General features: G+C 18.1%; 3 protein-coding genes across 3 annotated transcripts in view; 1 reads left to right on the forward strand and 2 right to left on the reverse strand.

Annotated features, from left to right (window-relative positions):
- Nucleotides 1-908: 908 nt before the first annotated feature.
- Pgt1 (RNA guanylyltransferase, putative) lies at nucleotides 909-2,300 on the reverse strand (the record flags this gene model as incomplete). The annotated part of the gene is made up of 1 exon (XM_028678897.1): nucleotides 909-2,300. One exon carries the CDS (start codon nucleotides 2,298-2,300, stop codon nucleotides 909-911), a length of 1,392 nt encoding a protein of 463 aa, XP_028535997.1.
- A 2,415-nt stretch (nucleotides 2,301-4,715) lies between these two features.
- On the forward strand, nucleotides 4,716-11,145 carry ABCk2 (atypical protein kinase, ABC-1 family, putative; the record flags this gene model as incomplete). The annotated part of the gene is made up of 5 exons (XM_028678898.1): nucleotides 4,716-4,751; nucleotides 5,006-5,156; nucleotides 5,318-5,461; nucleotides 5,545-10,862; nucleotides 11,047-11,145. The coding sequence occupies 5 exons, from the start codon at nucleotides 4,716-4,718 to the stop codon at nucleotides 11,143-11,145; spliced, it is 5,748 nt and encodes a 1,915-aa protein (XP_028535998.1).
- Nucleotides 11,146-12,618: 1,473 nt separating this feature from the next.
- PP1 (serine/threonine protein phosphatase PP1, putative) overlaps nucleotides 12,619-13,387 on the reverse strand; it is a gene marked incomplete at both ends in the record, with an annotated part of 4,141 nt that continues 3,372 nt past the window's right edge. Inside the window, 3 exons of the mRNA XM_028678899.1 lie at nucleotides 12,619-12,657; nucleotides 12,808-12,942; nucleotides 13,111-13,262. Coding sequence (XP_028535999.1) covers nucleotides 12,619-12,657; nucleotides 12,808-12,942; nucleotides 13,111-13,262 — 326 coding nt within the window. The remainder of the gene's footprint in view (nucleotides 12,658-12,807; nucleotides 12,943-13,110; nucleotides 13,263-13,387) is intronic.

Below are 13,387 nucleotides of genomic sequence, written 5' to 3' on the forward strand. Positions count from 1 at the left end.
TATCTCTTATATACACATATAAATATCAAGAAAAGAAAAAAAAAATTTATTCATGACTCTTTGATTTGATAATAACAATATATTTACTAATTTTATTTTTAATTAATAAATATAAATAATATGAAAATTTATTGAAGCATTTCATTATTAATTTCAAAGCTTTATATTATATACGTATATATTTATGTAGCCAAATATATAGAAAATAGTATAAAATTTTTTTACTTTTTTTTCTTAATACATCACTTATAATTAATCAGAGTTAGATATTAAATTAAAAAATATATTTTCATAATATTTGAGTCAAAAATTAACATTTTTTTTTGAATAAAATCAGCTTCTTTATATTTTTTTCAATGAAATTATTTTCTTCATAAATTGCATAACCATATTTTTTGTTTTATCTTTAAAAATTTTAATTATTTTATTTTTTTTTTTTTTGTTTTTTTACTATTTCTTTATAAATTAAAAATTTTAATGTGTAATTCAATATTATTTTTGTTTATATTTATGTATATATATTATTCTTATTTATATTTCTTCATATGAATTGTTTAAATTTAAGATTATCTTTATACTTAATTTTATATGCTTTTTTTTTTTTTTTTTTTTTTTCATAATATTAAATATGGTTTTAATAAATTAATGAAATAAAAAATGATGTATTTTATAAGTAAAGAAAAATGTGGTTGTGCTATATTATACACAAAAAAAAAAAAAAAAATAAATAAATAAATATATGTATATTTATTAAAAAAAAAAGTGAAATATGCAACTTAACACCCATTTGAAATGTTTGAGCATTTTTATTTTAATAGCATATATATTATTAAATTTTAAAGTAATATATATATGTCTATATATATTATTTAAAAAATAAACTTTTATAAACTTATTTTTTTAATTTTTTACATACCTTTTTTATTCCTTAAAATTTCTTTAATTAACGAATCTATAGTTATATTGTCAAGAATACTTTGAATAACTTTATTTAATGTTGAGATATCATTAGGAATATTTTTATCATATCGAATTTTTTGAGCAATCCATCCTCCTTCTATTTCAGTTTCAGTTGAATTATCATTTTTACGTATAGAATATATATTTTTTGAAACATAATAGCATTCAATAATATAATGAGAAATTTTATTATTAAGAGCTAATTGTAGCAATTCTTTATATACATCCCCATACTGCGCTAAATAGCATTTATAGGATGTTCTTACTCCGTTAATAGAAATGAATAATTCAAATTTATTTGGTAAATTATTTTCGTCATAAACAGTTTCTATTCCAAAATCCACTGTATTTAAATTTAAAGGTTTCCATTTTAGTAAATGATAAAAATTTCCTGTTACATAAGAAGAATTTAAAGGTGTAAAAATAATACCATCTGATGGATGGGGTAACTTTTTCATTATTTTTGTTAATTCACATATTTTATCAATGCTATAAAAATCCTTTAAATAAATTTCAAATGGGCAATCATTATCATAATTTGTAGATGAATATGATGAGCTAATATTATCATTAATATCACAGTCACTGTAGCTAATTTCATTGCCTATATTAATGCTACTATTACTTTTTTCATAAGTATAATTAGTTTCATTATAATTTGTATCATTTATATTAGAAATATCTGAGATATTTATATTATTGTTTACTTTTGTATCCAAACTTCCACTTTCTTCATCATATTCATTGGTAGAATTGTATTTTCTTTTCTTTATGCTTACATCATCATATACTGATTCTAATGAATGATTAAAATTTTTATTTTTAAAATTTTTTTTTTTATAAATTTTCAAAGGAGTTATAACATTATTATAGACATATGTTAATCTATCTAAATAAGAAAGATTTGTTATATCCTTTCTTTGTATGTATAGTCCATCATAAATTAAATAAACAATTTTTTTTTCTTCAATACCTCTTTTTTCATCAAAAACTATATCCTCTACTAATTCTCCATCTAGTAAAGTTAACTGTTGTTTTTTTGATAAATCTTCCTTCATTGGAATATGCATATCATTTTTAAAAATTTCATAATTTCTATCAATTAAAAATGTAGTATTAGACGCTATAAATAAAAAATATCTAACTCCATCTGTTTTTTCACATATTATGTATTCCTTTCTAAATAAATTCTTTATATTATGGTTTGTTAAGGAAACCGGGTTACTACCAGGAAATCCCTTTCTTTTCCATTTTAGCATTTCATTTATTTTTGATCTAATTTTTTCTTTTAAAAACTCATTTTCTATTTTTTCACCAGGATTATATATATCGAATATCATTATTAATAAAAAAAAAAAAAAATTTTTTTTTTTTATTTTTTTTTAAATAAAAATTTATATATTTTTATTTTATTCTGTTTTTCTTTTTTGAATTGTATTGCATTTTATAGGTATCCATTTCCTTATTTTTTTCAATCATTAAAAATTCTATTATTTACTCTTTTTTTTTCCCATTTATTAAAAATTTATATAATTTTTCTTTCAATAACCTAAAATTTATATATTTGTAATTTTATTTTATTTTATTTTTTTTTAAATTCAATTTAAATAATAATAGATTTAATTATTTTTTTTTTTTTTTTGATACATTCATATTAATACATTTGCTTACTTGCATTAATCCAAAATTTATATATATGTATTTTACTTCTTACATTAATTCAAAATATAATTGCACTTCTTTTTTTTCATTTCTTTAACTAAACTTTAAGCTTTGTTATTAATCTTTACAATTGAACTTTTTGAAGTTATTCTTTAACAAATGAAAATAACATTCTGTTTTAATGGAGGTTCTTAATATTTTAATTTATTTTTTTTTATCTTAATTTTTTATTTTTAAAATACTATATCATTATGATGTTTAAATATTAAATATATACAAAAAATTAAAAAGTCAATTTTAGCTTTTTTTTAAAGTAAATATTTTCAAATATATATGTTTTTCAAAAATATATAAATTCCTTTAATTATAAAGTTGCCATATACACATAATTTGCTTATTTATATGTATTTAATAAACTTTAAAAAATAAAAAATATAATACATATAAACAAACATGTAATATTTTGTGTTGATAAAATTATTAGATTATTTTCTGTAATTTTTGTAGTATTCTTTTGCATGTATAAAAATTTGTTATCTCATTTTTATTTTATTTTTGCAAATGTGTGTATTTATTTATTTTAATAATTACATATACACATTTAATAAAATTTTCGTTTGTTTTTTAAAAAGAATATATAACATTTAAAATCAATTTTAAGGCTTTTTTTTTTTTTTTTTATTTCTTTTTAAATTTTATATTTTTAACAGTTTAAATAAAAAAAAAAAAAAAAAATTTTTAAAATAAGAATAAATCTTATTAACTATTCAATATTTAATTTGTAATTTAATATAAATCATATATAATATAGAATGTAGAAAGTATAATTAAAAAAAATTGGGAAATTGCTATAAAAAAGAAAAAACTTTATATATACGTGTTTATTTTTATATGTGTAAAAAATTTATAATAAATTATACTAAGTTAAAAGGTGATCATATAAATATTTTTTTATATATTGAAAGTTCAATTAAATTTAAAATATAGATGATTAAGTTTATTTTTATAATAATATTAGTAACAAATTATATAATTTAAACTTAGGATAACAATATACATTTCATCTTTTTCATTTTTTTACGATAAACATATTAAAAAAAAAAAAAGAAAAAGAGGAAATTATAAAAATAAATTTTTAATTAAAAATACTATTATTTATTCATGAATATTTTATTTACAAATTTGTTATGTATGTATATTTTTCTATTATTTCTTTATAATTCTTTATCAAATGCTTATTATATCAGTTAAATACGTTATGTAGAATAAGAATAAGCTACTATACTATTTAATAAAATCATTTTATTAATATTTTTTTCTTTTTTTTGTTTTTATTATCTAATTACCGTCATATATATATAAATATATATATATTTCTTTTAACATCGTTCATATATATTATGATTAATTATTATATGAAATTTCAACTTAATTTATTCATTTTATTATTTTAAACTATTTAATATGTTTTTTTAATATATTTTGACATATATTTTTATACATATTATTTAATAAGAATTATAATATATTTTGAGTTATTTTAATTTCTTATTATTAAAAAAATTTTATAAATATATATTCTTCTACTTTATATTATTTATTTATTTTTTTTTTAATAAAAATTTGTAATTAACACATTTGAGCTTACATAAAAGGTATAGTATATATAATATATATTTTATATACATCTATATATATTTTTTTTATTATTTTTAAAAAATTATATTAAAGTGATATATCATTAAAGAATATAGACAGTAGAAATTAATTTTTATGTTAGAATATTGTATAATCTAATGATATAATTTGTTTTTTTGTATTTATTAATTTATAGTTTTCTTTTATATTTTTTCATTTTATTAATAAAGAAGCATGTTTTTTTCTTACAATTTGATATAATTCTTCATTAAATGAACATAATATGTGATGTTCTTATTTTTTTTTTATTGTTTTTTCTTTTAAATTGTCCATACCTTACTATATAATAAATGTGAATCTTTCTTTTTTTTTTGTATTTATTTTCATACGAAAACATTTTTTATTTAATCTTTATTTTTTTTTTAAAAAAAAAGTGCTAACTTTTACTTTTTATGATGAATCAATACGACCAATGGAATCGTAAAATTCGGGTTTGAATGAAATTAATGGAAAAAAAAAAAATAATTCTTAATTTGTATTATATAGATATAAAAAATAGATCTAATTAATAACAAAAATAACTATAAATAAACATTGTAATAAATAGAAACATAGAAATAGAAAAGGATTAATATTAATATACATAATATATATATTTATATATGCAACTTAAAAAAAAAAATTGATAAAATTCTTAGTTTTTACAATTTAATGAGAAGTATATGTTTTTTTTTATTTTTTCTAGACCATATGGTATTGTAGTAGTCTTTATGTTGAATATAAAAATGCCTTGAGAAAATCAAAAAAGATGTCAGTTGATAAAAAGACAGAATATTGGGAGAAAAAACATGAAGAATTTGCGACAAAGATGTTAAATAATATATATGAATTAAAAGGTGAATAAAATTAAAAAAAAATACATATATATATATATATATATATATATATATATATATATATATATATATAAATTAAAGAGAATGTAAAAAAAAAATCCAAAAAATATATATATTCTTATATATATATATTTAATTTTAATAAATCTTTATTTCATTAGGATGGTGGGTTAAAGTAGGACAATTTTTAAGTACTCAAGAAAATATTATGCCAGTAGCATATATAGAAAAGTTTACAAAATTACAAGATATGATGCCTACATCTTCTTTTGATAAAATAGAAGCTATTTTAAAAAAAGAATTAGGTAATTTTTTTTTTTTTTTTTTTTTTTAGTTAGCACTTATATACTATATTATAATTAACTTTTATGTTTTTTATTTGGATTAGGAAATATATATGATTTATTTGAGTACATTGACGAGGAGCCATTGGCGAGCGCATCTATAGGACAAGTCCATCGAGCTAAACTAAAAAAAAATGAAAAAGATTTAAGTCTTATTGGAAATGACAATAAAAAAAAATATAATGTTATAATAAAAATACAACATGAAGGAATAGATCAATTTTTATCTTCAGATATAAATACACTAAAAAAAGTCTCATGGGCATTTGGATTAATTGATAAAAATTTTTATTTTAGTGATTTTATCGATGAATGGCAAGATTCTGCTTCTCGTGAATTAAATTATAGATATGAATTATATCATCAAATATTAGCTTATAATACTTATAAAAAATCAGGAATTCATTTAAAAATACCTAGAATATATTGTGCTTTAACAACTACTAAAGTGTTAGTAATGGAATACATAAAAGGATTTAAAATAACAGATTCTGATTCAATTAAAAAATATAATGTAGACAAATATAAACTAGCTTATGAAATAATTGATTATTTTGCTTATCAAATTCATAATGACGGTTTTTTTCATGGAGATCCTCATCCAGGAAATATTTTAGTTATGTTAGAAGAAAAAAAAAAAAAAAAAAAAAAAAAAAAAAATGATGACAATTATAAAATTAAAGAGAAGGCTAATTCTGATCTTTTGTCCTATAATATGCCTAATTTATCTGAGGACAATCTTATAGAATCAAAAAATTTTAATTTAAAAACAAAAAGCCCAAAGAAGTTAATGGATTCACTATCTAAATCATTCAGTTTTGTTGACTATTCCTTTACTAAAAATTTTGATTCTGATTATAAAAAAAAAAAATATGACTCAATTAAAAGTGAAAATATGAGTGATGATTTAAATATGATAAGAAAAGGTGTTTCTAAATCCGAAGAATTTATTTCATATAGAAATTCAAGCGAAAAATTATCAAAAGAAATAAAAAGAAAATTAGAAAAAAAGCATTATAATAAATCAATTGGTAATAATAATATTATTACTCAAAAAAGGAATATATTTTTAGTAAATAATGAGAATAAAGATCATATTAAAAAAAAAAAAGAAAAAAAAAAAAAAAAGAAACAATATTCTTTCCTGCCTGTTATAATTGATTGGGGATTAATAAAACAGTTAGACAGTGTTATGAAAGTGGCATTTTGTAAATTAATTTATAACATCAGCTGTATGAATGTTTTAAATATTATAGAAGCTTTTGAAGATATGGGTTTTTGTTTTAAGGAAGATTTTACATATGATCCGGAAATATATATTGAAAATTTGAAAAGATTTTTCTTAAAAAAATTAGAAGAATCAAGCAATAAATTAAACGATGGACAGAAAGAAAATGCTACTTCCAATGAAGAAATAAATAAAAATAAAAATATGGAAATATTAAAGAACATTGAAAAAAAAGATGTATTAGATAAAAACCCAGTTAGTGATGTACCTAAGGATATTATATTTTTTATTAGAGTAGCTTCATTACTACATGGTTTATGCAGTCAGTTAGATGTGAAAATAAATTATTTAAGTATTTTTTCTAGAAGAGCAAAAGAAGCATTAGAAAAAATTTATAATCCAATAAATAATTCTATATATACAATCCCTATTGATAAAACTCCTAATACCTTTTTTGAGAAAAGAATTCATAATTTCATAAAAAATTTATATGATCAAAATAAAATATTAGGATGCCAAATAGCCATTATACATAAAAAAAAATTGGTTGTTAATACATGTATAGGAGTAACCAGTACTACTGACAAAAGACCAATCACAAAACATTCTTTATTCAATGGATATTCTTTAAATAAAACTATTTTAACAATTGCTTTATTACATTTAATTTGTAATTCAGTAAATGAGCATAATTCAGCAGAAAGTGTTTTTTTATGTCTTAATAAAGATAAAAAGAAAAATAATGAAGAAAAAAGAAAAACAGAAACAAATAATATAAATGAAAAGACAATAAAGGAAAACACAAGTAAGTTTGTTAGTGAAAAGTTTAGTGAAATTAATAAAATTGAATATGATTATTTTTCTTCAAAAAAAAAAGAAAATATTTATTTTGAAGATTTAAATTCAGAAAAAAAAAAAGATATAGTTTTTAATACTGTTAGAAGTAGTAGTTATAATAATAAGAGAAATTTTATTTATGATGACAATAAGCAGAAAAATTTTAATGATACCAATGATATTTATAGTAAAGACAATACAATATGCAATAATATATTAAATAAAAGTATACTAAAAGATATAGAATCAAAACAAATAAAAAATTTCAAAAATACAATAAATGATTATATATGTAATTATTGGGATGGTTTTATTTGTAATAATAAGAAAAATATAACAATCAAAGATGTTTTAACTCTTAAATGCTTTATAAGAAAACCATTTCATGATAAAATTACTCTAAGCAAATTTATTGATTATGATAAAATGATTAATATGATAGAAAATTCGAAAAATTACAAAATAAAAAGTAAATCTTCAAAATATGGAGAATATTTATATTTAATTGATTCATATATTATAGCTGAATTAATACGTAACATTTCAGGTTTAAAATATTATGAATACATTTATAAATACATCGTTAAACCATTACACCTAACAGAAGAAATGTTTGTTCCTATTCCCACATATTTATTAAATAATAATGAAGAGAAATTAAAAAGAAAGAATCAATTAATTAGTGAAAAAGGAAAAAAAAATAAAAAAAATATAAAATTAAATACACATAAAGAACATACATCTAATGTTAATATAAGTAATGACTTAGCTTCTCATTCATTTTCGCGTGGAAATGATATTAAAATAAAAAGTAGCATTCCTGATATTTTTAATGATATGGATCAAGAAAAGTATATCAATATTCATTATAATGATGATATAAGACATATAGGTAATATTGAAAAAAATAATTATACAAAAAAAAAAAATAAAAATTTTAACAAAAAAAAAATAGCTAAAAGAAGATATGTAAGTGTAGATGTTTATTATTCCATGAAAAAGAAAAAAGATGACGATACTATGATTTTAAAAAATTCAAATAATATAGTAAAAAATATAGGTTTTATAAATATATTACCTGATTCTAGCAAAGAATTTTCTTATCAAGATAATATAGAAAAGGATAGGGATATAAAACTATATTCTCAGAATAATGGAGAATTATGCAAAGAAGATGGTAATAATAATATATATAATAGAAAAAGTGAACTAAGTATTTTAATTAATAATGAAAGTTTTCAAAAGGTATATGAAAAAGGATTTATTTCCAATAGTATTTTAGAAAGTAATTTAAAAAATAGAAATACTTTAAGTTTTAAAAATAAGTTTTTAAATCATGTAGATAATTTAAAAGTGAAAACAAAAAAAATAAACGATTCAATAAAAAATATATATGAAAACAATGAAAATATATTTTTAAAAAAAATTTTTTCTTCACAAAAAAAAGGGGATATTAAAAATGATAGTGATAATGCTGCAACTACTATTAATACTACAGTTACTACTAATGATAATACAAAAAATAACGATAATATCAATAAAATCATTAAAAAAAAAAGTAGTTCAAAAGAAGTAATAGAAGAAAATAAGTGGATTATGAAAAATACGAAAAAAATATTTTCTAACCTTAGAGAGGTGGGAAAAAATAAAAAAATTTTATTAAGTAGCAATGAATTAAGTATTAATAGAGGATCAAAAAGGAGAACGCAAAGCTGTACAAATTGCAAAATGATAAAATATAACATAAGATATAATAATAATAATAGAATTGAAAATTTCACTGATTCAAATGGTGTTGTATTCAAATACCAAAATGATACAAATAAATTAGTTGATTACAATGTAGATTTTTTTCCTTGTACTTTTTTAAATAATTTTAATGAAAATTTTGAAAATGATTCAAGAAACCTTTTTTATAATTTAGAAGAAGGGAGAAAATTTTATAAATTTACTTTTGATAATAACATAAAAACATTATTTGAGAATATAGATACAAAAACTAGTGGAGATGAATCAGTAAATAGTATATTAAAGGAGAAATATAATGATTGTCAGAAAAAAAATAATAAATATACAAAAATTTTTAAATATATTAAGGAATTAAGAAATAGTTTAAGAGAAAAAGAAAAAAAAAGAAAAACAAGTTTTCCTCTTTTAAAAAAAATAGAAGAGAAAAATAGTAACTCTATTAAAGAAGAAGAAGAATTAAAAAAAGATGAAGAACTTATGAAAAATTTAATTGAATATAAATATTTGATATTACAAAGACAAAATAATAACATAATGAAAAAAAAAACCAAACAAAATATTTATGTTAATGAACACTCATATGACATTGAAATGTTCAGTGATACAACTAGCGATAGCTCTGAATCAATTAAATCTCTCATTAAAAAAAAGGAAAGTGAAAATAAAGAAAAAAGAAAAATAAATGAAAAAAAAAAACAATTAGAAATATATTTAGTTATGAATAATTTATATAAAAAGAATAAAAAAGGATTAATATCAAAGGAGTATCATACAATAAATAAGAAAACAGATGTATACTGGAGGCTAGCATATGCAAGGAGAAATATTAACATATTAGATAATATGTCTAGAACTGATATAAATAAAAAATTAGAAATATTTAAGCAAAATGCAAAAAATAAAAAAGGAGGTAGCGATTCAGAAAATGAAGATAATAATATAACAAATGAACAAGAAAAAATAATAAAAGATTTAAACAAATTAGATACAAAACTTAAAATGTATTTAGATAATTTTAATGTGAAACATTATAACAAATATATATCTTTATTTCAATTGATGCAAACAAAACCTTATATATTAGATCCCTTAATTTATGATTCCAAAAAAATACTTGACAAATATATACCTTTTAATGGAAGATTTACAGCTAAAGCATTATGTAAATTATTTGCTTTTGCTAATAATCAATTTTTCTTTCCTTCATATATTCTTAATAAAATGAGAAAAATATACACACTTGACAAAAGTATTGAATCTTATATATTAGCAGGTGGGATGAGTAGAAAATGGGGAATGGGTTTTCAAATTTTTGAATGTGAATACTGTGGAGAGATAAACGAAGATTTTTATTTATATAAAAAAGGAAAAAAAAAAAACAAAAATAAGAATAAAAATAAAAATAAAAATAAAACTGAAGATGCTTTGAATCATAAAACAATTGTTGGATATGGTCAATCCGACTTTTCTGGTTGTTTAGCAATATCTTTTCCTGAAATTGATTTTTCTCTTACAATTCTCTTATCAGATATTTTTAAAGGGCCAGAAGTAATTAATAAAAAAAAAAATTTTTAATTCATTTAAAATTTTAAACTTTTTATAATATATACATATGCATTCTATTAAAACTACTAAGTATATGATGAGTTTATGCATATTTATATATCATATTTAGTAAAAATATTACTTATAATATTTTTTAATTTTTTCTTTTAATTCTTTACTGTTTTAGGTGTCACACCTAATACTTGATTATGTATTAAAAGTATACGGCATAAAACCTAAATGGAAGCTACCTATACGAATATCAGAACTTATTAAAATCTTGTAACAACACATAAAAAAAAAAATAATAAAGTAATAAAGAAAAAACTTAAGTCATCACTTGACAGTTTTTCCTATTTTTTTTTCTTTTTTGATATTATATTTAATAAATAAGTTAATTTTATATATAAATTTTTGTGAATATTTTTAATTTGTTAAGTGTTAAAAATTTGTTGTCAAAAATCTTTTATGAATACTTTTTTTATTTTTTATTTTTTTTTTGGAATACTTGTATTTTCTTAAACATTAATTAAAAATATATTATTATTCTATTTTACATATGTATATTATTAAATTTGAACTCCTTTTATAAATATATACATGTGTGTAATTAAAAAAAAAAAAATATATTACAACAAAAATAAGTAAATGAATTAGCGCACAAAAGTAGAAAAATAAATAGGAGGGAATTTAATATATAATTGAAGTAATAAACATAATATTAACATACGATAAAATACTATTATGATAACGTTTATATACATATTTCCAAAGAAATGAAAGAAGAATTAAATAAAAGATGCTTATATTTTATTTTGTTCCCATAAAATTTAAACAAATTAAAATGAATATGATTGAGTAATGAAAAATTTTTGAAATAATAAATATATAAATAAAAAAATTAACAATTTTTTATTATTATTTTGACTGAAACATTTTTCAAAAAAAACAATATACAAAAAAAATACCTTCAATTTTTAAATGAAGAAAGCCTAAGTTATAAAATTATAAATTCAAAACTAAATATAAAATGTTTTTAACATAATACTTTCAAATCCAATTTAACATTACAGTATTTTAATTTAAATTATATATTAATATTTATTTTTTAATTATTCTTAAAATTAAGAGAGTAAAAATACTCCTTTGGGGAAATTTATAGTTATAAAAATGAACATAAATCCTTAATATTATTTTTTATATCTTTTTTTTTTTTAATTTAAAATGTTTTTATAATAAATACGTAAATAATTCATATTAATAATTTTAAATATATGAAAATATAGATATATATATTTCTGAAACATATATAAATAAATATTTATATATATATATATATATATTTGATTTGATATTCCATTAAATTTTAAATATGCAAGCGTCTATTTATTAAAAAAAAAAAAAAAAAATACATAATATATATATTTTTTTAATATATGTATTAGATAAATAAAATATAAAAAAAAAAAAATAATAATACTATAAAATAAAAATATTACGTATGGAGAAATTTTTGTATGTTCATAAAAGATAAATTTAAATTATATAAACAATTTTGAAAAATTATATATATATATATATATATATATATATATATATATATATATATATATATATATGCAAAAAACAAGCTCTTATAACAAATATGAATTAAAAAAAAATAGTGGTGAAATATATCAAAACATAAATCAAAATATTATGTAGATTAATAATTTTATATTTTACAATTATAATACTAGGCTCCTAAATTATAATATTTTTAGTTAGTCGCTTTTTTTTTTTCAACAGGTTTTAAAATCTAAAAAAAAAAAAATTAAATATATATATTTACAAAATTAGATGGAATTTTTTTTATGAAAATAAATTTTTTTTTAGAAAATGCATATTCATTTAATTATATTTATAAAAATGTATTATATAAAAAATATTTCATATAGTTGTTTCTTACTTGAAATGAACACATTAAAGTTTCATCAACACTCATCATAGCACCTGCATTATCAAACTCACCGCAGTAATTAGGAGCAGAAAATAAAGTAACTAATTGCCTTTTTGCAAAAAATTCATAACCATCTTCTACAACCTAATCAATTAAAAAAAATATGCATTTTAGAAATAATTATATCAATAATGTAAATATTTATACTGTTTAGAAAAAAAATATATAGATTAACATTATTTCTTTTTATAAATATGAAAAAAGTTATTTAAAAATAATTGCATATATAAATAATTTTTTTTTTCTTTTTACTTGATGTGCTCTGCATATTAAATCTAATTCATGCTTTCTTAAAAAATTATGAACGACGTCTTGACCAAAAGTAAATGAAACTCCTCTGTCATTTTCCCCCCAACCATTTATTTCTTTTTCTGGATCAGACCATAACAAATCACATAATAAACCTATAAAAAAAAATTATATATATATATATATATATATATATATATAGAGAGAGAGAGAGAGAGAGAGAGAGAGAGAGAGAGAGAGAGAGAGAGAGAGAGAGAGAGAGAGAGAGAGAGAGAGAGAG

Source organism: Plasmodium relictum (assembly GCF_900005765.1).
Source record: "Plasmodium relictum strain SGS1 genome assembly, chromosome: 13".
NCBI lineage: Eukaryota > Apicomplexa > Aconoidasida > Haemosporida > Plasmodiidae > Plasmodium > Plasmodium relictum.